Raw genomic sequence first — 26530 nt, forward strand, 5'->3', positions numbered from 1 at the left:
TTGCTGGATTGAGGAAGTACATGAATCTAGGAAAACATGAAGGCACTACTTCTCCTCACATTATGTATTTTACGTTTATAGATAGCATATCAAGCCTTAGGAGCAAACAAGCAGCCAGCAGGTTAAAATGAATGCATTGACTGACTGATGACAAAGACTGAAGCTGCCTGAAGCAGCTGCTTTTTGGCAACCACCAGCAACGTTCTCAAGCATGAGCGGGTTGCGAAGCACTGCGGCATGGGGTGTGAGTGCAGCACAGTCTGCAGCGGGGCAGTGCGGGTGCATGGCCTATTGCTGCCACACTGCCACCATGTAAGATGCACACAGATCTGGCTCAAAGGCTTGCTGTCTCGGGGCTCAAACAGGGCTGGGGTGGTGAGCCTGCTTTCACAAGCTGGAAGCAAATTTCAGGATTAAAGCATTCAAGAATCAGTTTTGACTATAAACTTGTGATCAAGCACAAGAGGGAAAAGGTACTTGAACTCACCTCTTGCCATGTCTGGAATACTGCCAGCACCTTCCCTTTCTACTCCACCTAGCTACCTTCCAACCCAGTCTCTTCTGCCTCTTCCCCTTTCCAGAGGGGAGGAAGGCTGGTCCCATGTTGCCCTTTTGCAATTACCTAAACTGCCAACTTCTGGTTTGAACTCCCTCATGGTCAGTTTGCTCCTAGTTTCCTTCCACTGCCTTCTCACTTCTCAGAAGCCTGCTCAGGTCTCATGTGCAGCATTGATCTCCCTTCCCACCTCTCCTCCCAGCATCACAGGCTGGACATCTGGGGCAGGTCAGAAGACAGCTTCTTACTCCGAGGCCTCTGCACAACTGCATCTCTAGCCCCTCTGTGTGCCCCCCCTTCCAGGGCAGGAGAGGGGCTCCAGCATCATACCGCAGGCAGAGGCTGTGCTGGCTCTGGTATATACACAGGGTCTCCAGTAGTTTCACCTGCATTCATGAGCTGGGACTCCCACTCTGTTGCAGGTCTTGCTCCTTGCCCAGGCACACAGTAGGCTGCCTCCCAGCTTTGCACATCAGCAGAGGTGTCAGCCTGCTCTTCAGTCACTTCCATTCCTTCTCGCTTGAACAGTCACACAGGGCTACGGTGCCATGGGATCCCTGAAGGGGAATTCAGGGACAAATGGAAGTTGAAACCACTTTTGCAACCTGGTCACCCCACAGATTTAGCCTCTCAAAGCCCAACAGTCTTCCCAGCTCTAAGAGAATTGTATCACTTGGAGGCCACATAAGAAACTTAAAATATTTTCTCAATGGCTGTGTCTAGCTAACCACCACAACCAACAGCAAGCAAAAGCCCAGAAGAGCTCGGTGGATGCAGCTCTTGCACATTTCTCAACCAAGGCACTCCAGTTGCCACTAAAAAGCACTATAAACCAAACAGGAGCCAGATCATTTCCCCACTCCTTTACGGATCTGGTGTAGCCAGGAGTAGAAAAAACAAGTACAAATACATTTGAAGTCCTGAGGTCAGCAGATCCCCCCCCAACACACAACAGGAAGGAGGCTGAGCAAGAGGTTGCCATTTTTTCCATTGCCATCTTTCAGATCACTAATGGCTGCAAATAGGAGACTTTCCTGAAGGGAACTAGTAATATAACAAGCAGAGTTAGCACGTGTATAAACTCACTCCCCACCCACCCAAGAGAACATAAAGAAAGCACTGTGTAATAAACATCCCTGCTGCTGCCAGCTGCCATCACAACAAGGAAAAGATACCAAATATCATCCACTGGTTCTACGTTAAGGCTGCATTTAACACCAGGATACATCCAGCACATCCTTGCATCCGCTCAGTTGCTACTGCAATTCCTTGCTTTGGCCATGTCAAGTCCTTGGCCTTCAGCACATGGTACAGGTCAGGCCCCTCCCTTTAAGCAGGCTGAGTGTTAGCTTTTTTACACAAATTACTTAGTTCAATAATCACACCATGGCTCTGGAAGATAGCCAGAGAAAAACAACTAATCGACACAGTATCTTCCTTCATGCAAAACCACGTGAATTCATTTCCTAATCCTCTATGGTAGGTTGCAGATAGTCATCTTCATACATACGTTTCAAAATGCTGAACGACCACATGAGATGCCAACTCAGTCTTCATAGACCTTCTAATGCCTGGACTAGATACCCCTTCTCAGATGTCAGGAAACAGTCATCGAGCGTCTGTATAGATGAACGCCCTGCAGAGTTGGATCAGAAATCCTGTCTTCCCCCTTTCTTCCTGTTTAGAATGTGATTTCTGCCCTACCACCCCCTATCACTAATCATACAAGTTACCTTTTACAAAAGCAAAGAACCAACAAACCCTACCTTACTGCAGTTTCCAGATACGCTGAATTATTCCAGATTAACTAAAATACCAGTGATCTCATTTTCCTTGAGAGCAATCAAGGTTTAGGTCAAAAAGAAAAAAAAGAATGGAGAAAGCTGTCCTCGTGGTCAAAACTTATTTACTCTAGACTCTGCTTCTTCCCATGAAAGAAAGAAAACTAAATTCTGATTATTTTGTGGTTGTTGTCAGCCCCAAAGTAACAGACAAAGGTCCGAGTGTTTGCAGCTGACTACTAGTTTTCAGGATTTCTTCCCCTGACCTGAAAGAGCTCAACCTAGAGTCACTACAGGACAAATGCAAAACCTTGCAAAGTTTTTGAAATCAATTAATCCAGAAAATAAAAGTGGGGAATTGTGTACCTGTTACCAGCACACCTAACAGTTAATACACGCGAAATGCACAGCAAGAACCTAATGCTAAAAGGTGATCAACTGCTTTAGCGTCTACCAACTTCAATACAAATTGCAGATGTAACGCTGGCAGTTGAGGTGTACAGCACACGGTAGGCTATCTAGAGAACAAAATTACTAGATCTCAGCATAGTGGAATATACATTTTATTTCTTAAAAAGGAAGGGTACTAACAGAATTTAATACAGTCAAAATTTTACATTTTAAACAAAAGCTTTTCTTTTTCTTAAAAACCAGTTACGAGCAGAGAGGTGAGAGGATTTAAACTACTCACAAAATCCACGCTGAAGACTTTGAGAATTCAAATCTGTGGTTTATACATTTAAAAAAGTGTAATAAATGGAAATATAAAATAATACCACCTCTGCAACAGTGAAATGCCCTTTCCTCATTAGATTGCTGTTTAAGCACCTTTATTTTTATCCATCAGCTGCCAAGAGCATGTAGGTTTATGTACAAAATAAGCAGTTTGGGAAAGAGATTCAGATATAAATTAAAAACCATTTATGGCAATACAGTTTTACCAAGCCACTCTACAATCTTTATCATCTCTTTCATTTCTATAGAATCTTTCAGTCAGGATGATCTCAAATGCACTTGATGGACTGCTTCAAAAAGCAGTTACATTTACAGGAATTATACAGACATCCTCAAGGATTAGATATCCAAGAGATTAAACAACTTAATACACAGTAGAACTAAGATCAGATTTTTATCTTATATAAATACTGTGCAGATTTATAATCCATCTCACTGAATGAGACAGATCAGTGTCACATCTGAAGCCAAAAAAATACTTTTATCCAAGAGGCAACAGAATTTCAGGCCAAATATAGCAGATAGGAGTTCCCTCGAGCTATTTAGTTTAAAACTGTATGTCTCTGAAACAGCTTTGCAGGAACAGTTCTCTGAATAACTTGCACATATGCTTAGCTGTTTCATAGCTATTTTACAGCCTAGAAACACTGAGAGGGGAGTTAAAAAAAGGGGAAAAAGAGATGCCACCATCTCTGCCCACTACAAAAAGATGTTGTGGCTTTGTCATTTATGGAACACTGCAGATGCAGCTGTTACGAGAGGAGACTGCTCTGGTACAGCATTAAAGACAAAGAAGTTATATTATGGCTGGAGAAAGTGTCATCACAAGCCAGTCGCTTTAGATGAAGGCTGATGGATCAATCTCACCTCCTCCTCAAAACCCAAGAGTTCATATTTCCTAGCAGACTGCTCATGATTCTCACTCCACTGGTTTGTTGGGTTTGTTTTTCTTTTAACACGAGATAGAAAAGGTCATGAAAGCTGATGAAAGTTCCAGCTGTGCAGCATCCAGTGAACATGTACTCAGCAAAACCTCAAGTCATTAATCACTTTCTCTCCACACCACAACAAGATACCTGCATCATCTATGTACATAATAGAACTAATAAAGATGTAAACTATCTAGGTTACAAATGAGCTTCAGTAACAGTCACTCACTGTTTCATTGCAACTTGCTGCAGTCTGGCTGAAGGGTGGAGACAGATCTGTTTGAGCCAAAAGAGAGAATAGTTAAAAAAACCCAAAACAAACGAAACCCAAAAAAACTTTAGGTTTCTTCAATCACTAAGCTTTACAAATAACTTAATATTGCCACTTTCCAAATGTTACTCACAAACCACAAATTGACTGTCCAGCTAATGGGATGGGAAGAGTACAGTTATGAATGTCATCAGTGACTAGCGTTAAAGAAAGACTGGAAGAGAATCAATTCCCTCAAATTCTCAGTTTCTCTGCTTAAATAGCTCATTATTATTTTTAAAACATTGTTTGTTGATAGAAAGCATCACAACTAGACTAGAATTCCACAACATCAATCTTTGTTTTGATTCTGTAGTTCTCTAGGAAAAAAATAATCCCAAATCAAGCTACATGAAGCATTAACAATATTCAGATATTACAATGGAAGCACTTATTTATTATTTCATAGAACAGATTAGTTTTAAAAGTGTATTTACATGTTCTAAGTTATACAAAATACAGTATTCCAATAATTCATGTTAATCACCATATTTCAGACAACTTCACATAAAAGTGCAGAGGATGCATTCATCCACGATCCTGGCCAGTAGCAAGCAGTCACCCGCAGCATGACAGATGAGAGCTGCTATCGTGCCCCCTCAGGAAAACAAATCCCACCATACCTTCTCACTGAGACATAGCTGCAGATCTAAGAAAACATTCAGGCAGGTAGACGAGCAAAATTTGTTGAGACCCACAGACCAAAATCACATGCCTTAATTTACTAGACGTATGCAAAGTACTTTTTTTTTTTTTTTTTTCAGATGTACAGCGAAGGGCTTCTGCTCATGCCTTAGTTGGGAAAATGAAGTAACAAGGGTTTTGACTATGTAACAGGCACCCAAATTACACTTAATATCAACAGCCTTATAACTACAACTGATGGTGTGTTAAGGACACAATTCTGCAGCTGACTGCCTGGGCAGAGTTTCGCATTCAAGAACAGATCCTGTGAAGTCCACATGGTTCTCTACAGATACAGGGCTCATCCCACACAGAAATGACAGCAGAATTGAGGCCTTAAAATATTGGGGCCTCAGATAGTAATTTCCTCATGACACAACACTATCAGTTCACATCGGCAGGTCAAGTCCCAGTGCAACAGCACACTTAAAGCAACAGCTATTTTTTCATGCCTTTCCGCAGTAACTCTCCTCCCTACCTGTGTATTCCTTTCACTTTCTTCTGGACTGTGGAAATGAGATCAGAAAAAGGAGATTCCCAAAACATCAACAAGTACGTATCTTCTGTATGATGCTAAACTGAGGGGATCCAAATTGGCCTAAAATTGTAAACAGTGAGGCTTCAGTTTTACCAATCTCACTCAGGTCAGACTCGTGCAATACTCTTCTCTTCCTGCTTTCATTCTTTACTCTCCTTGCCAGGTATCTATGTCTGTCTATATGTTTATCTTCCTCAAAGGATTCCTTTTCCCCTGTAGCTGTTTGAACTTTAAGAAGTTTGGATTCCAATAGTGATTCACTAGGGGATAGCATACTATCAAACTAAAAAATTACATTGTGTGACATCATGAATTAAATCATGAAATTAAAAATTAAATCATTGTAATTTCTCAATTAGCGTTATGTTAGCACCGCCACAGAAGTTTAGTTGTGCCTATTCTTTCTACCTTTTTCCCCAGTCTTTCACTGTGTGTTTATCGATCTTTACCATGTTACTATGGCAGATATACAGATTAATTATCTGAACATCTAGAAAGCCAACCAGTGTCTTGCAGTGCTGCCAAAGGCAAAACACTAGCATTAACAAATGATTTTGCTGTTTATGGATTTAGATGTAGGTTGCCAAAAATATGAGATTTATGCATTAAGACAAATTTGCATTTTTCATCTCGCGCTGAGCAGCTAAAACCGTAAGGATGAACAAAAGCCTATCTGGATTTTACAAAGGTCCGAGATACCTCCACTCTCACTAAAAATGAAGGCATCTGATCACAAGGAACAAAGCCCTGTTATGCTGAGGAGGCTTACAAGGCTGAAGCAGCAATATTCTCTTCTGTGCAAGTCCATTATTTCTGCTGTCTACACAAAAATATTTTTTCACACAAGTGGTTTTATTACAGTATTCCCAAAGCTGCTGGCCTTCCACTGCACCTCCCAACTTGAAATGAATTTTGTACAATTAGTAGCAGTCCTGCAGATAATGCTGAAAGTCATTTCTACAGCTAGAACACCTTGGGCTTTTCAACAGCACAGCAGGGAAATGAAGAATTGTCAGAAAAGACATAAAATGTTACTAGAACAACTGCAAAAAGCCACATTTAACTTTTTTTCTTTAAAAAAAAAAAAAAAAAAAGCACAACACATTTCTTCTCCCAGCACAAATTTCTGGTACACTATGTTTTCACCCTCTCCATGCGGGGGGTGGGGGAGCAGAATTCAGCTTATCTGAATATCAAAACTATCACTAACTGTGTAAATGAAGAAGTGATAGGACCAGTTTACCAACACTACACCTGCAATCTCAGACACATCCAATCGATCCCAGTACAGAATGCTCCAGAATAAAGCAAAGACACCCATGACTCCAGTGCTTGCTAAAACTATACAATAACCATGTGGGAGAGTAAAGACTTTTTCCTGTGGGAATTAATGAGATCTTTGTTACTGGCTTCAGTGGGAGCAGATCTTGGCAACAGGTGAAAGATTAAGCTTCTAGGTAATTTTTAAATACAAACCCGCATTATTATAAGGAGATATAACTATGTGTAGATTAGAAGACCATGTACAAAAGCAATACTGTATTCAATGTTGCGCATCATTTATTCATAGTCTGTTTCTTTTGTAGAATAAGACAACACTCATTGTCCACAAATCTCATCAACAGTTTATATATTTTCAAAGTTAGTACTGTGAAATGACCATTTGGTGTCAACCCACTTCTTAATGAATGTACAGCTGTGTCAAAACCTGCTCCCTTTAATGGCAATCCCTGCAGTGATGCTGAAAGGGGCACTCCCTTTATTCTCTCCCCTTGGAGATGGTCCCTTTATGGCTGGAATGGGGTACACTGGCATCAGGCACACTTATGTCCTCTACAGAGCATGTTCCAAGGCTACAGAACTTCATAACAGTGTCAATTTTTAACGTTCAAATTGAGCTAAAAGAATATTGGTCTTCTTATGACCACTCTGAAAACGTACCCAAGTTATCTAGAGATAGGACTGTCATCCTAGTCAAAGAAACAAGATTATATAGTTAATTGTTCTGAGAGGAGCACAGAGAGCTCTGAAGCAGTAAACTTCCTGAGACTGCAAAAACTGAGAAAGGATTTCAGCATTGCACATAATTTTTTGTCTGGCAATACCTACGCTCCTTTAAATAGTGACTACCTTCTCATCTATCTTTAAAGATTTTGCTTCTTAACAAAAAAAGTAATAAAATCTCCAACTACAAAAGTTAAGCCACACTCAACCTAAAGAGCAATTTTCCAGTTTTGCAACCCATAGACAGATGAATCACAGAATGTGCAAATTTGCACTGTCCTACAGGGAAGCACAAGAGTTTGCTAACAGTCTTCTCTGAAAGAAAGATCTAATGAACATTCACTGTTAGTTTCAAATTGTGTAAGCTTTTAATACAATAGAAAAAACTAATAGAATTGCACATACTAATGTCACTGACTATTTTGCTGTTAAGATAGCATGACATACTGCAAAACCAAATCCTCTATATAATATGTAAGTATTTAAAAGATATCCCTAAAGCAGTAAGACCAAATAAAGGACTAACAACTCCTTGCCCAGTTACTACATCCCTCTAGCTTTGTGATTTCAACAGGAAACATGACTTTCAAGAAACTAACTGAAAATATAGAAATGATAAATGCAAAAAGAGTTGCTACATTTACATGCTGTCAGGGTTGGTTGTTTCGGGGTTTTTTTTTTTGTTTGGGTTTGTTTTTTTTTTTAAGTAATGGTTTGGCCTTTGTCACCAAAATAAAATGATGACAAAACCCAGTACATACCAAAAATATCAGTCCAAATCAGCAATACTTGATACAGATAGAGATATATGCTGACATTTCAGCAACATGGAACTATGCTATTCATCTATTTGAAAAGAATACCCCAAGATTATCTCAGAGCTTTAGAATTCCAAATTACAATAATATACTCATAACTATGCTTTGTAACCAGCAAAAAAGTTAAAAGCACTTTCTTGACTTCAGAACATGGTCCATTAAAATAATAGGTCAATAACTGCATTTAATGTATATGCTTTTTAAAAGACTATGCCTTAAAAAAACTGGTTATGAATTCTGGGGTTTGATATTTTTATTATTTTTTAAATAAAGTTTACAACATTATCTGCTTATTTGCACCTTTTTTCTCTTTGCCTTTCTGCTCTGAAATTAGGGGTGGAATCTCCTAGGTAAATGCAAAGTCAAAATACTTGTTGAACACGATAGTGTTGAGCTTTGCTGGTAACTAGTTGTGCCGCATAATTTCGGCACTTGTGCTTCTGAAAGCTTTCAAGGTTATTTTTCTTGAGGTGTATGCTGTTTATCAATCTCCACACATGAATACACTCCTGTCTTACAAACTCCATTTTGGCTGTACTACTTTCCCAGAAATTAAGTACTCTCTTCCCACACAAATTTAGCTCTTAAGCTTCCTTAATATAAGAGTAGATTCTTGTTATTCTGATGAAAGTCTTACAAGGGAACTTCCACCTACTTCCTCCATCTTCTACACACAATAAACATCCCCACAATCTGTCCAAGCTTTCATCTACTCTCCCACACCAGCACAAGGGTCTTGATACTCAAGCTGCTCCTTGTAACTGTGGGAAATCACTGGTTGTTTCAGTTTTGTAAAACAGATGAACAAAGTACTCTTTTGCCACTGCAGTTCTCATATAGTCAAGAGACAGAAAATTGTAATATGGCAGCTAATGGTCGTCATTTTGCTGGAGCTAATACTCATTTGGTAATTTCAGACTGCCAACAGACATGTGGATCAGCAGCTCAGACTAGCACCTTTTCTGTGATTGCTAAATCGTTAACAGAAGAATAGATCTTGTTTCAGCAAGATACCATAAAGGAAAGCAAGCCTCATAAAAGAAACAAAGGAAAAAGGCAGGTTACAGCAGTGTAGCAGGAAAGCAACTGAAGTGTTTTACTATTACATGGGTCATTTGATAGAGGCTTATTACTACTCTTGCATGGCACACTGTGGTGCTTTCTGGATTGTTTCAATACATCTGCTGTACTTCTCTGCACTGGAAGTCTCACACATCACAGACTGCTGTCTTCCTGGTGTCTTTAATTCTGCACTCATAGTACTCCACAAGATGCTACACTGTACCAGAAGTGAGGTGCAGCATTAAATAAAATTCATTCTACTGCAGGGAAAAGAGTCTTAAAATATAGCAGTTCTTAATATATACAGACACTTTCATTTAAAATTCCCTATTTTCTTCCATTCAAGTGCCAAAGCAAAGAGTCACTATTCACACAGGCCGTCAACAGACTTTGAGACATGAACTTTGAGTGTCTTGACAAACCCCCAATAAGTAAGCTTATAGTAGTTCATAATTACAGTGAGAAAGACAGATAAGAAAGCCATATACAGAATTAAGGAGACTTTGCACTTTTCATCATGCCCAGCCCTGGGTAGTTCAGATGGGGTACTTGCAGGCAAGCAGGCAGGCAGGGTCATCGTCAGTTGTTTGTGTTGGGACACCTCATAGATTTCACTGCTCACTCTGAAGACTGGCGATTCATGTGTGCTTTTTAGTTTCTTTGTTTTTAAAAGTCTTTAAAGTTGCATCACTCGGAATCAGATAAGTCACTTTAAACAAAGCAAAGTGTTAAGTGTGACAATTTATTTATAACATACTTCCCACCATCACCACCACACACCACCCTGTGAAAGAAAAACCCCTGCTGAAAGGGTGACAATTCTCAGTATGTTTGAAAGAAATTAGACCAACACTGCATCAAGAGCCACTCTAGTCGAGAGCATAACAGAGGGGGAGATAGTTCAAAGCATACATTTACTTTGAGCATTCTGGATTAGCCTGCTTCTCCGCTTCCTTAAGAAGTCAACACACAATTGGTCTAAACTCATACCAATTTCCACATTACGTTTAAAAGACAAGCTAGCCAAGAAGTCTTTAGTATAGACAAGAAACCCCAATGCTTTTTCCATATACTTTTCAGATTTCAATAGGGGAACTGGAAACTAGCCTAAACATCTTCTATCCCACATTTACTCCCTAATATAAATATTAGCCCAGGAAGTGTAGTCTAAGAGTTCTGACACAGCCACTATCCTACGACAGCTTCTTTTGTTAAGAGGACTTCTAGACATATACTTCTGTTAAAGCGTCTGGGTCTTGCAGTTGTAGGTCGTGTAGAAGGTCCCAACATCACACACAATGTATTTTTTCTTTTAACACCACATACTGTTGAAGCAGTGCTTGGTGCTGAGAATGGATTACTTCCAAGAGGGCAAGTCTTGTGTGCTAATTTTGTAACAGGAAACACGCTGGAGAGAGAACCAGCAGGCTTGGAGAGACCAGATATGCTGCTACACAGGAGATAGTGAGGTAAACTGTTCGTGTTTAGAGTGGGTGTGGCTTGTTCCATAGAGCGTTCACGAGGCAAAGGACAAAAACTCTCTCTCAAGCTCTTGTACAACAGGTAAGGTGCAGTAAAGTAACAGTGGCTTGTTTGCTTCTTAAAAAACCCACCTTCTTCCAAAGCATAAGGTACTGGCAATTCCTTAACAGACAGGACTCAAGGTTCGGCCTAACGAGCCAGACCTCTTTTGCTAAATCTCCCTTACTTCTCAGTTAAATGTAACATGCTGCTTTATCAGCAGTTCTAGAGGGAAGTTCCCCCAAGGAAAAAAAAAAGGAGGGGTGGTGGCAGAAATACAGCCAAAACCCACAGCAAATTGTTTTGTCTGTGTTTGTAAAGCGAGAGATCCCCCACTGTTCTCTCTCCTTAGTTTCTGAAAGTTATCCAGGATTACAATCTACCAAGACATTTGAGCAGTATTTTAATCAACACTGCACTGACTCTGGTCTGCACAACACTTGTGCATTAACCTCAAGATACATCAGTTTTTACAAGTGATTGAATATTTTCCTGTCTTCCTGTCCTAAAGGTTCCCCTATTCCTCTTCAACAGGAACAGAGTACTAATACAACAGGTACTTTCTAATGCCTCTGAATGGGAGAGGAAATAATTTCATGATGTTGCCCAGCAACATCTACTTATATCTTAAAATTATGTTTTACAATTTGACTGGGAGGGGCAGGGTGGGGGTGGAAAGGGAGAAAAGAGCAGGAGTTTAAAAAGAAAAAAAAAGAAAAAAGCAAGGAGAGTCTCCTAGGCTCTTTCTCCACTTAAAATGGAGCTTAGAACAGATAGCAAAAGCCCTGTCCAGTCAGGAGGGATCCACATCTATTCCTCCATACAGGTGAATGTGTTATATAGTATGATATCAGAAAATGCTATATCAGTGTTAAAAACAAAGTTGTAAATATGGACACTAAGATTTTGGGCAACACAATGATCAGGAAAGGGCCTGAACAAGTTTTGCCAATAGAAACAGGGTTTGGGTGGGGGTTTTTTGTGTAGACGCAAAATGGCAAAGCCTCCACAAACTTTATTTCTGGGAGTCTCTACAGAAGGCGGAGAAGTCTAAGAGGCTAAAACAAGGAGCCCTAACAAGGAAAAGGGGTGTGCTTACAAGGGTCCGTATCTGGTCTCGTATTTAGAAACAATGTTCTTGCATCGTCCCACTTCCTTGCGCAGCTCTGCAACCTCCGTCCTCAGGGCTGTATTTTCTTTCTCAAGAAAGGCTGCCCGAATTGTGATCTGATTTTCCTTTAATCGCCGAGCATCACGGGAACGCTTTGCTGCCACATTGTTCTTCTTTCGCCTTGTCCAATATTTTTCATCCTATAGCAAAAAAGGGAAGAAAAAAAAAAAAAAGATGCCAACCTGACAACTACATCAAATAGACACCTCTTCGTTGTATACTGACATTCACACTGACTGAGCATATTGAGGAATCTCCTTCATTGGTTTGCAGAGCTCCGACACCAAAATGCAGGCAACACAGTACTGTAAGATTTCATCCTTACATGAGTCTTGTTTTAGAATAAACCAAGTGCGCTACTAGAACTAGGGAGATTAAGAGACTCGGCTACTAAGAAGCTGTCCAACTGAAATGCTCCCTTTACTTAGTTTCAATTCAGGAATGAACTTCCACAGAAAACAATCTGTTCTGTTGCCTGGGCAGCTTAAAGCCAGATTAGACATAATGCTGGGCAAATATATACAATGGCCTTCAGAAGTGCAGTTGATGAGGATGCGACTTGATAGTTGTTCTACTCTGAATTTCTGTGTATAGCATGGTAAGTTGCTCCTGCCTAATAATTATGTCATGATAGCAAAGCAGCAAGAACAGCAGTTGAGTTGCCAGTTCTATTCTTGGCGGTGCTTCTGTCCAATCACGTAGGTATGGCACATTAGCTTTATAGGTCAAAATGTTTGGACAAAGAGTCAGAAACTTTGATCAAGGTCTAGAGAAGTTTGCAGCAATGAATCTGTTACCTTTTGCTCATCTGGGACAAAAACCTTCTTGGCTTTTTTAATCATTGGTTGTGGTTTCAGGTCCTCTTCGGTAAACTTGTGTTTGCGAGGATTGAAGAGCTCACCACCAGGCACGCTGGACAGCACTAAATCAGCAGGGTCAGGGTTAAAATTCACCTCAACTTCTACGCAGTCAGGATCAATGGGGCTGGGAGTATTTCTCTCATTTTGTGGTGGGGACTCTGGCAACAACAGGAAAAGTTACAATACATTCAGCAGGATGAAGAGAATTAACTAGGAAGCCAACTTGGGTATCTCTATTTATTGCCCTACTGTAGGCAGTATTTAATAGTGTTATTTGGTATTTCCCTAAGGCGTGCTTGGTGCTGTACAGCTGCTGGTACAGAGAGACGCTGCACAGACCAGTTTGCTATACAAACTCTAGGAACATACGCCAGGCTAACAAACCTAAGTAGATAGATGCAGGACAAGAGTTAATCCTTGGCAAAAACTACATGCTTTGTGCACTTAAGAAGCGCCTTCCACAGCAATAAGAAGCAAGAAACTTGTATCAGCCTGAGTTTTGTACAACAGAAAGCCTCACAGAAACAAGACCGCCCAAAGACCCAGGTCCCTGGGACCTTCAAAGGTCAGACAATCATATTTCCAAACAAAGGACTAAATAAAGGGGGGTTTGTTACAAATGCAACAGTATTCTACTACTTCGCCACACGGAAACAAATGTCCCAACAGACTGTCTGACACTGATAGCGTGCATATGAACTTTGTCATATTTATCTATTGTTTACAAACTTCATACACATGAATCACAAATGTCAGTGCAATTTGAAGCAGAGATCAATGAAAAAGTTTTTTCATATACCACCCAGAAAAAAGCCACACCCTCTGCCTTATTGAAGGAGTTCCACATTTTGCTTTTCTCCCGCAGATTCACAGAAGAGGCCCTGAGCAAAATTCTTTCTGTAAAGTCTGCTCATAAAATAGTTCTGTGAAAGCTTAGTGGCCACCACGTTTAAACTCCAAATCTAGGGCAAAGTGAGCTGCTAAATTCTTTAATAGAGAAGATCTCCATACTACAAATGAAGAGTACAATTTTCCTAGTACTATTTAAGTACAGGTTTGGTTCTTTGTTCCTCCATTCCCACTTCAAAGCACCGTAGGACATCAAACTGCATCATTAACACACCTTTTCCAAGTGTCTGTTCTCACATTTCATGGGCTAGCATGAAAAAATTGTTTCATTGTTTTTCTATTAAGCATTGTTATTTGAGGTACATTAAGTTAACATAAGTTCACCCAAGCAGACCAAGCCACCGAGGTAGCACAAATTACTTGTCACAAACTATCAAATCTGTTGTAAACTAACCTGAGAAACTATTTTCTCAACATGTCCAACTTCTCACTAGATGAGATACCAAGAAAGCAAATATTTTATGTTGGTGTTTCAGCTCTTCTAATTTCAAGAGAAACAGACTGCACACTGAGAGACACTCACTCATTTTTCCAGGAGGGGGAGAGGGGAAGAAGGAGAGAGGCACCATCTTTACCAAGTGACACATGGACTAAGGATCTACAAGAGCGCATTTGTGCCACTTAACCTGCCACAGCTACACTGACAGGTTAGCATGTCTCCTCTTTGATCTAAAGAAGCACCTTTTAATATGAGAACAACAAAAGTCCCTCAGAGCCCCGTATTCTTCCATCTACCTGTGCTGGAGGCTGCTTCAGATTGCTGGTAAACTGCAGTAGAAGAGGATGATGCAGGAGAACCAGTGGAAGCACTGGCAGACTCCTTTCCTTCCAGCTCAGCCACAGGCAAGAGTGGATTCTGGTTCAAATCCAGGTGAGTAGGGCTGGAAGGAATTCCATTCTCCAGCAGGAACTCATCCAGATCCATGTACTCCAGGTGAAAAGACTCGCCATCATAAGGAATAGTTTTGTCCCAAATGGGTGGCATAAGGGAAGCTGAGACTGCCATAGTGCTGGCAGCTGCTGCCTCATCTTCCTCAAGCTTTATCTTCTCCTTCTCTTTATCTGAAAAATACAAGTAGGTCACTGTACAAGCTGCAACACAGGAGAGACTCAAGGTTTACAAGTCTAACAAAATCCCCATGAAATGAAATTTAGTAAACTATAGTTCTGCCTCACGACATGATCTGATTTTTCAGATGTTGAAAGACAACGTTCATACACAACTCAGTATGGGATGCTCTGACCTCCCTGCAATGGCTGGACTGCTGACATTTGAGCAGCCTTGTTTGCTGTGATAACTTACCAAAGTGTGATATAATACAGCATCTAGCGTATTAACAAGTCACTGCAAAATGGCCTGTTTTTTCACAGGCTCATCTTGGAAGACAGTGGAAGTGAGTGTCCAGAAGTAGGATTCCATGGGAAGCCATTAAGAAAACTCCAAGGAGGCAGAGTAGTTTATTCTATGCACAAAGAAAGAAGGTGCAGAAGAATAATCTAAATACAAACAAGAAAGGAATATGGGTTTTCAGATTACATTTGAAAATTAGTCAAAAGGTCCGCAGGACGTGAGAGACACGGATGTCTTGTTCAGTATTTTAAAAGTATGTCTTTCTGAAATGACTCAGCATGTCCACACAAAGCAATAGCTCCAAATGCTGTTCACTATAGATAGCTCAGAGTACCTACACACAATTTGCACTCTTTGGGGAGATGTCTAATAAGGCATACTCCCACACCCCACCCGCAAGCCACAAGAGACTGATGAAATTTTATCCATTTACTGTGCTACAGTGCAGAGATTACAGACAAATGGCTGTTTCTATGTTTCCCATAGCTACTGAATCTTAACAATTGTCTGGGACAGAATCCAAGCAGAAAACTCAAGTTATGGAATTATTACATAATTTAAGAGATAAAAATAAGCTGGCAGAAAAGAAAAAAAAAAAATCCAAATAATTTTCCTGATCCAGTTCTCCACGTAGCCATGCAGTTCTACCAGTACTAAAGGAGGCAGTGCAGAAGCAGTGCTAGCACTGCCAGTATTGAGGCAGCACTGCCATCAAAAGGAATGGGCACCAGTCGTATCTCAACCAACTGCAAATTGGGTCTTTTAATGGAAGCTGACAAATATTCAGTTCAATGGAGCAAGGACTCCAGGGTCATACACTGGACCAGTTTGGTTCTCCAGTATTTACATAGGTTAGCCCAACAAAATGCACAAATCTTTGGCATTAGGGTTTTCTAGACTGGCTACAATGTGCTAAAGGAGTATTTTTCTTTATCAGGGGTGGGAGTGGGGGTGAAACTCTGCTCTAATTCAGAAAAGCCTATTTATATAAAATCTATTCCGATAGAACTGGCATTTCTTCTGCTGTTGCTTTAGCTGGTGTGGAACTGAGACTGAAGGAGCTTTTTATGGCTTAAAGAACAGTACTGCCATGCAAAGTAAATTATCGTTTTACCCTACCATACTCTGAGCATTTTATACAAAAGAACATACCAATTTTAAACTGAACAGCTGAGAAAATATTCCCCAGCCACCGACTTGGGACTGAGAGGAAGTATGTAAAGAACATGTTAAATTCAGACCAACAGCTCCTGGATCTGAACTTTCTTAACATCACCTTGCAGCTTTTGGCCTTCCTCCTTGCCACTTCACGCTGCTGCCTCTGAACTGTCTTCTCCCAACTCCTAGCCCTGCTATAAACTCCTTTTTGCAAGGAGTTTTACAACTTTCCTACCCTTTACTTGGCCAAAGCAAATGGGCAGGTTAACAGTCATGATCCAAATAGCTTGAATGTTTCTGAACAGCTCCTACTTGAAGCTAGAAAAGAAACAGCATCTACTCTACTTCACACATAAAGGATGATTTCACTCACTACTGAAGCACACTCCACCAAACTGGAACCACCATTTTACACTCAACTTGTCAATCAGGGATTGTGTATTTGCATAGGGTTTGCATAGTGCCCAGCACAACCCAACCCAGATTTGCACTGAGGGTTGTGGATGACATCCTAGTAAAGGTATCACCAAAACAAATGCAAGCGACAATAATGAATTCTTTGTAAATCACTTTATTTTTTAATCAACATGATAGATCACTTGTGAATGTTGAGTCAAAATGTCAACTAAAAAGAAAAAAATCATTCTTTACTCTTGAAAACAATAGTATTCCATTACAAGTTATGCCCATTTTAACACAAGCCAGCAGTGCTTTTGTTTTGCAACATCTCCAACAGAGGAGAACAGAAACCTTAAGTGATTAGTAGACTAATCATAAGGCTTAAAAACATTTTTCAGAAGGTAGATGCCAAAAAGACTCTACTGCTGGATATGTGGCTCTTCTCAGGTATTTTAATGCCTTTTAGATGTGCACTATAATCCTGCTGTACTTCAGTAACCTGAAAAGACCGTGGTCCCTCCAACTTCCTCTTGCTTTTGTCCCTGGCTCACACCAGATTAGATCCTTTCTTCACATAAGACCATCTGAAATTTTTTTCCTTTTGCTACAACTGGACAAGCACTGGGCCTCCAGTGTTGTCTTTCTTTAGCTACGCCATCTCTCTCTCTCTCTCCCCTCACTTCTAACAGCAGTATCTGAAGCAAGTTAAACCAGCAGAAGTTAACATGCATATTGGGTGCCCATGTATTTCAAATGTGATACGTAAAAAGATAAAAGTGTTGTATGATTATTTTTGCATTAACGTTCCCATTGGCTTTCTTTCAATTCATTTAATCCTTATTTCTGCTGCACAACATCCTGCTGGGTGCACAATATCTAATGAAACACTAATTAACTTCTCGCATCTTGAGGGGTAAGTTTCCACCTGCCCCAGCACAGGGACCTGAAACTTTAATTCTCTGAAGATATTTATAGCGTAAACAGGTATTACCTGACAGCAGAGCTGCCGTATTCTAAGAGGCTCCATTTGCAGTGATTCAAGGTCACCCTGATAAATCTGGACTGTACTTCTGCAGCTGATAGCTCATGTTCAATTTAGCCCCCTCATTCTGCTACTGTGACCTATTAACTAGGCTGTACATCTGCTGTTAACAGAGAGCTTACTAGTTTATGCTAAGTAATTTAGGCAGAGCATTCCAGTTCTTGAACTGTTGGAAATGCTGCTGTTTTAGCCAAAAGCAGCACCCTCGAAAGAGCTTTATTCCACATCCTGGTTTTTCCTCAAAAAAACCCACCCAAAAACACAAAACCAAACCCAAACCAACAAACAAACCAAACCCACATCAAAAGACATTTTGGCCACAACTGTCAAGTGCTATCCCAGCCACAAACAACATAAACACTTCTTTGTCAAAGTTCCCCTCTTTCATCAAAAAATATTGTCAAATTATACCAAAAACACTATACAGACTGAGGCCAATTGCTCCACAAAATCTTTAGTCCCACTTGTGACAATGGAACAAGACAGGTTATAGGGCTCTGTATTCCCAATGCCCATTACTGTGATGTCTGTTGAGGCACTCCTCCAGCAGCACACAACTGGTGATTAAGGCATCCTTTGGAGAGCATGCAGCGGCTCATTATTAATAGAATAGACCTATACTCCTGCTCCAGCATATTAACTCTCTTCCCTTACCCCACAGGACTTTTTAAATACAAATATTATTAATTTTATTTATTTAATTCCTACAATGTACATGACATCAGCTTGCAGTGAGGCCGGTTGGATATACTTTGTATAAGGCAGGGCGTTCAAGATGATGGCATTCATTTGGAACTGGATGTCCTCTGTTGCTCAGAAGGATTAGAAAGCCTGCTTGCTTACTGGGTAGTCAAATTACCTACAGCAGTTGGAAAACCCATAGGTAGCTCATGGAGACTATAAATGGACACTGAAGCTAGCTGATACCGTTTCTCGCAGAATAAGACAGAAAATTGTATTTTTGTTAACAAGCATTCCAGACAAAAGGCATAGGGTCTTTCCTCAGAAAGCTAGCTGAAAACACACCAAGTAAATTAGTAAATTAAGTAAATTAGTAATTATTTAACATTTTGGCTGTGTTGCTATACTGTAAAGGAACAGAAAATAAACAAGGATCCTCTGAAGTCAGTTGAGTCACAATTCTACTCTCAAGTCTTTTGTAAAATTAGGAGTAGCTACCTGCTAACACAGAAGGCATTCTTTCTTTTGTCTTGGAAATACACAAACAAGAAAAGCATCAGAGATCAAAATCAACAGAAAGCAACACGTTCCACAAAGTGTGAAGTGAAACAGTACAAGGTGGACTACAGGAATTTATGGAGCAATTTTAAGAATGAGAAGAATCTGAACTTCATCACAGCGTGAATGGAAAGGGATAATCAAGATGCAACGGACTCACTAGCAAGCTTTAGAGAATCAAGGTGAACACCTTCCCAAGCTGGAATGGGGTCATCTAGTAAAAGGATATCAAATAGTTCTAATTTTAGAAAAACGTACTACCTCAAAATCATATGAATTTTAAAGTGTTACATCTCCACAGGCCAGATCACGTGATTCTGGACAAAAAAACCACCCCTAAGACAAAGTCACCATATCCCAGTCAGCTACCATCATAGTTTCCACATGTGAACTTAAATTGCTCCTGCTGGCACTATCCCTTTCAAAAATGATTGGGTGAAGAAATATCTTAAGAAATCCCATAATGTTGTAGATTCAAGACTCTATGTACTGCAGCATCCCGCACCATAGCAACATAACTAAAACCTTTATCAGAGGTTGACTTTTTTTAACAAAAAGGAGAAAAAATATTTGCCAGAATCACAAGATAGATACATTTACACAGTATTGTGCAATGTTAGATATACAAAATAAATGGATCTTAACCAGGATCCTCAGTGGGAACTATCTTGCCAACCTTGCTTGCACTGTGGTCGACCCTGGATATTGTCTGATGCTTCAAAAATTATTCTCAACCTCAAAATTCCTAAACATAAGGCCTTATTTTATTATACACTAGTACACTGAGCATTACAGCAGCACGGATAAACCTGAGCCTTCCTCAAAATCAAACTGATACTCAGAAAGGCAAAAATACTGCCAGTTGGGAAAAAAAAAAGTTAATAAAGAAAGTGCCATCAGCAATGAAGACTATAAGCACTGTTATTTACACAGCTGCTGTCTGCATAATCAGCGGGGGAGAGACAGCTCCAGTCTATACAGGATTGCATGTGCCGGCAGTCCAGTTATACCCTCATGGATTATCACCAAACCTAATCTGAAGCGATTTGCTGTTTATGCATGTCATCGTACAACTTTTCAGCAATTAAGGTCAAGGAGGACTCGAAACCTTTTCGTTGCTGCTACCAATTACGTGTCTAAAGGTAGGGGAGGCTTCAGACAGCTAAGGGAATAAAACTAGCGCGTCACGTCCTGACTTCTACCTGTCCCTCGCACCTGAAGCATTTTTATTTTGCCCAGCGCAGACACCTAAATACACCCGAAGGAACGATCGCAACAGCTGAATTTTCCAGTCGCACCGGCTCGCCGGGGAGACCCGGCCGCGGGGCGGCCACCGCTGCCCTGCCCCTCTGAGGCGGGGAGCCGGCCCGGCTCCAGGCCAGCGGGCCCGGCGGCCGCCCCGTGAGGCCAAGCCCTTCCTGCCGAGCTGAGATCCCGTGCTGCCGCCGCTTGGCACGGCCGGCCGAGGGGGCGGAGGGAAGGGGCGCGGGGCGTACCGGGGGGGGGGGGGGGGGAGGACGCCAGGCCCAGGCGTGCGGCCTCTCCCGCGGGTGCTTCCCTCCCCCCGCACACCGCCGCCAGTCCCACCGTGACCCGGTGGGTCCCGCCCTCCGAGGCACGGGGCGGGAAGATGGTGGGGAGGGGTGAGGTAGCGGGGCGGGGGGGGGGGGGGGGGGGGGGGGGGGGGGGGGGGGAGAGTAGAAGCTGGAGGGTGCCGCGCGCTCCCGCTGTCCCCGCGCGCGCTTCCGCGCTCACCCAGGCGCGCCTCCCGCGGCGGGTTCTCCATCAGCTTCTTCAGCACCAGCGGGAAGGCGCCCGCCAGGCCCCGCTGCTCCTGCTGCGCGGCGGCCCCCGCGCTCCCCCCGGCTGCAGTGGGCTCCGGTCCTCCCGCCGCCGCCGCCTCCTGGTGCGCGGCGCGGCCGGGCATACTCCCCGCGAGCTGGCGGGCAGGCGGGCTGTCAACGGTCGCCAGCGGCCGCAGCGCCCGGCGCGAGGCTGCGACAGCTCCCCGGGACCCGTCGGCAACGACGAGCACGGAACAGATAGCGCATGCGCATCCGGCTGACGCCTCGCGCGTGTTTCAGTATTCATGAGCACCGGGGCTTCGCCCAGCGAAGCGGTCGCGACCCGCCCCGCCCTCTCCGCCGCGTCGATTGGCCCGCGCCGCTCAGGGGGTGGTCCCACGCGGGCAAGCCCCGCCCTCTCCGCCCCTCCGCGGCCAGCGTGGGCACGCGCCCCCCGCCCGCCGGGGCACGTGCAGGGGCAGGCTCCTGCGGCTCATTAGCATGCCGTGCTCCGCCCCTCCACCTCCTCCGGGCGCTGCGTCACCACCAGCTGCTCCTGAAGGCGCGGGGGGAAAGAAGCGCGCGCGTGGGCGGCGGAGGAACAGCAGTGCCTGCCGCGGGGCGCGCGCCCGCCACTCGCCTCCTGGGGGGGGGGGGACGGGATCGCGCCGCCTCTGCGCCTGCGCGGGAGGCTCTCGTCCGCCGCTGCCTGAGACGACCGTTACCGGCTGAGGGGGCCGGGTGGGCGGCCCGAGGTGTGCGGCGCTTACGAGCTCAGCCGCGGACTGCTCCCTGCTGCCTCAGCCCCGGTCCGGCTGGGCTCGGCCGCCAGGACATCCGGCGCAACGCGGGAGGACGGCGGGCCCGGAGGTCGCGTAACAGCGTCGGCCATCGGGGGACAAGGCGGGAGCCCGCCTCTCCCGAACCGCCGCCGGTGGCTGCGGTCCAGCCGGTCGTTAAATATCCTCGTTTAGGATCCCGAGATCACCTTTTCCACATGACCTGGATTTAATCTCCCTCTGCCCTACATCATGCCAGCAGCAGCCACAGCAGCATGCCCTATATAACGTTAGCAGGGAGAGAAGGACTTCACTGTGGCTGCTGGCATGGCCGGGCTGCTTGGTCTCTCCAAGTTTTCACAATCACAAGCCATTCCTTGTGATTCCCCAACCAGTCCCCCTGTTCCAGGAACAGGGATGCCGTGCTGGGATTTAAGCTTCTGAACATACAAAGGGAGCAAATGTTGCCAAGTTCATCCCCAAGAGCGCTGGCGGATACTGAGGAGCTTCTCCTGCAGAATGAATAAGCTCGCAGAAGTGACAGACGATACAGCCACAGGCTTCTTCCGTCAGCAGTTGCTGCCTCTTGCCGCAGAAGGGCCAGCCGCAGCAAATCTACCACACAGTGCCGTGAGCAGGGAAAGGGTGCGCAACCTCCCTGGGATGGCCCCATCCGCACCCAGCAGAGCCACGCGCGCCAGGGCAAAGATGTCCTTCTAAGTGCCAGCAGAAAAGGGACCTCTTCCTCCCGGGTAGACACTTGGGCATCTGCTTGGTTCAGCTGCCCCTCCACAAACCTCAGACATTTCATTTCTGTGTGGCAAGGCACAATTTGTTCTGACTCTTGCTAATAAACCCTGATGGTCTTTGTAACACAAAATCGGGTCCGAGTTCCTCCCCACGCGTCCCAGGAAAAGGAACAGCTTGAAAGTCATGCGGGGTAGTTGCCTTCCCCTGTTGCCTTATTGCAATGAGGACCAGGAGACATCTCCATCCAACCCAGACAGACAGGGAGTGGCCCTACCTGCCAGCTACTTCTCTTGTGTAGGCTGGGAGACAGAATCTGCTCCCTCCTTCACAGGGGACAGGGGTGGGACTCCTGACACGACTCCTGTGCACATGCTGCCCAATGGGTAGCTGGGAAAGGGCCATCTTATTAATACAGGCTGGAACAGCATGGGTTAATGCATCATTTATCAAGGCTGATAAATCCAGCTGCAAGAAGCAGGCAGAACAGGTCACGCTCTGCTGCCCAACGTGCTCCAGGGCTGCCGCTTGCCCTCCACAGACTCCCTCTGCCTTGCCAAGCTCAGCTGGCAGAAGGAAAAAGCACACACATGGAAAGGGAGATGCCACTTCACGCAGGACAATGAAGCACAGATGTCGGACCACACATGACAGAGGCAGCACACACAGCTCAGCAAGGGGCAGCAGGCTTGCAGTGAAGCCTTTGCCTGGGAAACAGCTAGCAGTAGGTGGTAGGTAGAGAACACAACCTAGTGAGGCAGGGAAGGGGCAGCTTCTACGAACAGAGCAAGGGGATGTAGCCAAAGCGGGGCAGGCTGCAGGCTTCCCATTCAGTTACAGCTCTCGTGGTTGCTTTGTTCCATTGTTGATGCTGGAGGCCCCGAGGAATGATGCTGTGTCTCAGTGCTGCACAGTGCTCCTTCCAGGAACAGGCTCTGTGTGCATCCCCCCTGCAGATCTCAATGGCAGCTGCTTTGCTGGGTAACATCCATGTGAATGGAGGTTATTAAACCCACTCAGCAGCCTTTACTCCAGGGCTTTTCCCTTTCGATTGACCAAGTTCTTCCTCCAGCACATTTCCACTCACGCCCCGCTAAGGTTTGTTCTGCACCACCATTGGGTTGTGACTTTGCTTGGAGAGGGTTTAGCCTGTACAGTGTTAGCTGCTTGGCCTGAAGGCAAAAGGGAGTTCCTGGGGAGCATTCCTGTGGGTTCCCTCTCACAGCACCCTGCTTGGGCATCAGCTCTACCCTGCCAGCAAGGAGGGAGGTTGCTCTGAGAGCTTTTTCTCACCACCCCTGGGGATTAGGGGTACAAGCCATTGCCAGCAGAAAGTGGGCACTGCACCATCAGCTGTACCTTCTTGGTTAAGCTGGGATCTGCCTGGATTTTTACAATTTCTCTTTTGCTCTGCAGCTGAGAAGGAGGAGAGCAGGACAATGAGATGTGAGGAGAGGAATGAAGTGGCCGTGGCTGTTACTGCTGGGAGTCTCGTGAGGGCCAGATGATGCAGAACAGCCCAGCTCTGATGCAGCAGGGAGGCAAGCAAGGGCCAGCCCAGCACTAGGCACAGAGTATGTATGGGGGGATATGCACAGCAAGCCCCACTGGAAGGTCTGAAGAGCAGAACACTTTTCAGACAGAGGCCTGAGACCCAGCAAATCCAGGTAAGTGGTGCGTAGGTATGGAGACCCAGGAGGAGAAAACTGAGCTCTGTGGGAAGAGGGCCGTGATGGGAACACTGGCCTGGGGAGGGAGGCACATAATAAGGACAGTTCTAAGGGTTACAGAAGGTGACGCTGAGAGGCAGGGTGGTCCTTGGGCTGAGGAAGAAAGCTGCCACAAAACAGCACCCTCAGCTGCCAAATAAGCAACATTGCGTTAAGACTAAATTATTCCCTCTGCGAATCATTGATTCTCCCCTCCACCCCCCCCATTCCAACTCTTGCCAGATAGGTCTTGCCAGCACTCCTCCCTTGGATTAATTCAATCCACTTGGCTGTGGAGACCAGAGATCCCAGAGAGGCAGCCAAGCTTCAGCTTAGCCACAGCAAGGCTCTGCACCACGTGAGTCTCCCTTGGCCATTACTGCCTCCTCCCAGCCAAGTCTGCCTTCTACCTGGGTATCAGTCAGCTCAGAAAACGTGCCCTGGTCCACACACACAGCTTCATAGTGTGTGATGTGTAAACGCACCTGTTAACTGACAAAGTCTCAGCAAAGGAGAGCGCCAGCTCACAGGTGGCAGCAGCCAAGCTATGTGGCAAAATGAAGGGGTAAGTATGGCAGCTCCCCTTGCCTTATTAACCCCTTTCCCACTGGGAGCTGTGTGGGTGCTATAGGGCTCACTGTATTCCAGCAGGTGTAGGCAGCTGCCTTTCCTGCCATGAATGCTTTACTGCTGCAGCAGCAGCCTTTTCTCCTGTTGACCCTGGAGTGAGAGCAGGGTCCTTCTCCACATTGTGCATCTGGCTTTTCTGCTCCCACCTCTTGGATCACGCTGCCCCTCAAGACTGCAGAGCCATCTGCGTGTCCTGGTAGCAACTCCCTACAGAAGAGTGAGCTCAGTGCATATTTGTTTCTGTGAGTTTAACTCAGTCGTGCCTAGACATGAGCTTGTTGAGCCAAGGTGTTCCCACACACCTCCCCAGCACTCAGCAGTGAACATTAAAACACAACAATCAAAAAGCAGCTTGCCAGGGGTGTGTGGCATCCTATCCTAAACCAGTGAGTCTCCAAGTTGTGTGATGGACACTTAGAGCATGCCCAGCAATAGAAAAGTGGCCAGTCCAGCAAGAGCGAGGTGTTGAGCACAGCAGAAGCTCAGACTAAATAACATCCTGAGTCCTTTCCGTTTGTTTTCTAGGATGCTGCACAGAGAGCAGGAGAGCCTAAGAGTACAGAAGTGCTCTTGCAAAGAAAACACATTTGCCATCTTCCCTACCCCAGCTTTCCAGTGATAAGCAACAGCAGCATCAAACACAAAGTTTGCAGAGTCAGCCCACGTGGGCCAAGCTCCCTGGACAATCTGCATCTGGGAAGAGGCAACGTCTGGAGGCTCAGCGGTTATCAACCAAGGGACAACTTGATGGCAATCCTGGATGTCACTCCTACATGAGCATGGCAATTTGTGCCCAAAGCTTTGAGGGTTTCCAAGAAGTAGCTGAGCACAGAGATTAAAAGGATCAGGAGCTCAGCACTCTTCACTAATTTTGTAACCAATCCATTGCTGCCGTTTTTCCTCCTAGCTGCACAACACGCTCGTTGCCAGAACTCTCTGACTTAAACACTTGGGGGAAACACACCCTTGAAGGGCTTGCAGCAAACAAGATCTTCCACCCCCTTCTCAGCTTGCAACTTAAGGAGGGGAAAGAGAAATCAAAACAGAAACCCCAGCATATGTTCCCTCAATCCTACCTGTCATCCTGTTGGTCCAGGGTAAGGAGTACTCCAGCAGGGACTTCAGGACTTCTGGAAAGTCCAGGGCAGCAGGGCCCCCGGGGCTGTTGCAGCTTGACATGTCCTGTCCTAGGACTGCGCTAGCACGGCTAAGGGAGGGCCAGGTGCCTGGCCGCCAACACTACACCCCACTCGCCTGGGCGTTGCAAGAAGGGTTCAGAGGCACCCGGAGCAGTCTTGCCAAACTACTCCGGCTGAGAAAAAACAAGGAGGAAGGAAAGCAGCCTGGCAGAGATGCAGTGTGCCCAGCTGTCTTCACCTCCCCCTCTCCCACTCTGAAGTGGCCAATTGTGGAAATAGCTTGCAGCCTTGCAGGGCTGGGCCGGGCGGCTGGCCAGCGTGGTTTTACAGGGCCTCTCCCAGCCAATCCGGCAGCAAAGAACTGGGCCAGTTATCTAACTTTGCAAAGGCAGCACCCTTTTCCTTCCCAAGGTGTTATAACAAATATACGTGTTGGGGGGGGGGAAAAAAACCGCACACTGTCAGGGGTACACATGTCGGCTGCAAACGGAACAGCAAAGGGATCCTCTGAAGGGCTTTCGGCAGGCTCTGAGGAGCTCTGAGCTGCGCAGGCTGCTCCATAGAGATACGCACGCTGTCTGCATCTGCCTGCTAACTTTTCAGCTGAGATGCAGATAGTGGCAATATTTGTATATGATGCAACACTCACTGCATGTCCCTCCTAAGCTGATATTG

The 26530-nt window shown here is 44.7% G+C and overlaps 1 protein-coding gene across 2 annotated transcripts; it reads right to left on the bottom strand.

The window, feature by feature from the left end:
* Positions 1-2884: 2884 nt before the first annotated feature.
* On the bottom strand, positions 2885-26111 carry TEF (TEF transcription factor, PAR bZIP family member). 2 transcript variants are annotated; one of them, XM_075751492.1, is made up of 5 exons: positions 25793-26111; positions 14614-14940; positions 12907-13127; positions 12038-12249; positions 2885-10126 (listed from the first exon to the last, which is right to left on the bottom strand). In XM_075751492.1, exons 1-5 carry the CDS (start codon positions 25893-25895, stop codon positions 10105-10107), a joined length of 885 nt encoding a protein of 294 aa, XP_075607607.1. In that variant the 5' UTR covers positions 25896-26111; the 3' UTR covers positions 2885-10104. The 2 variants fall into 2 exon arrangements, with proteins under 2 accessions (XP_075607607.1, XP_075607598.1); XM_075751483.1 differs by lacking the exon at positions 25793-26111 and adding an exon at positions 20823-21121.
* Between the last annotated feature and the right edge of the window lie 419 nt (positions 26112-26530).

The sequence above is a fragment of the Balearica regulorum genome, chromosome 1, assembly GCF_011004875.1.
Source record: "Balearica regulorum gibbericeps isolate bBalReg1 chromosome 1, bBalReg1.pri, whole genome shotgun sequence".
Lineage (NCBI taxonomy): Eukaryota > Metazoa > Chordata > Aves > Gruiformes > Gruidae > Balearica > Balearica regulorum.

Bases quoted from the DNA above. Each gene is read 5' to 3' on its own strand.
- TEF (XM_075751483.1), bottom strand. From the start codon at position 20,994: ATGCCCGGCCGCGCCGCGCACCAGGAGGCGGCGGCGGCGGGAGGACCG. The intron at 13,128-14,613 runs GTAGATGGAAGA...TGTTGTTGCCAG, and splicing joins TGAAGCAGCCTCCAGCACAG to AGTCCCCACCACAAAATGAG. The intron at 12,250-12,906 runs GTAACAGATTCA...TTTTTGCTATAG, and splicing joins TTGTCCCAGATGAGCAAAAG to GATGAAAAATATTGGACAAG.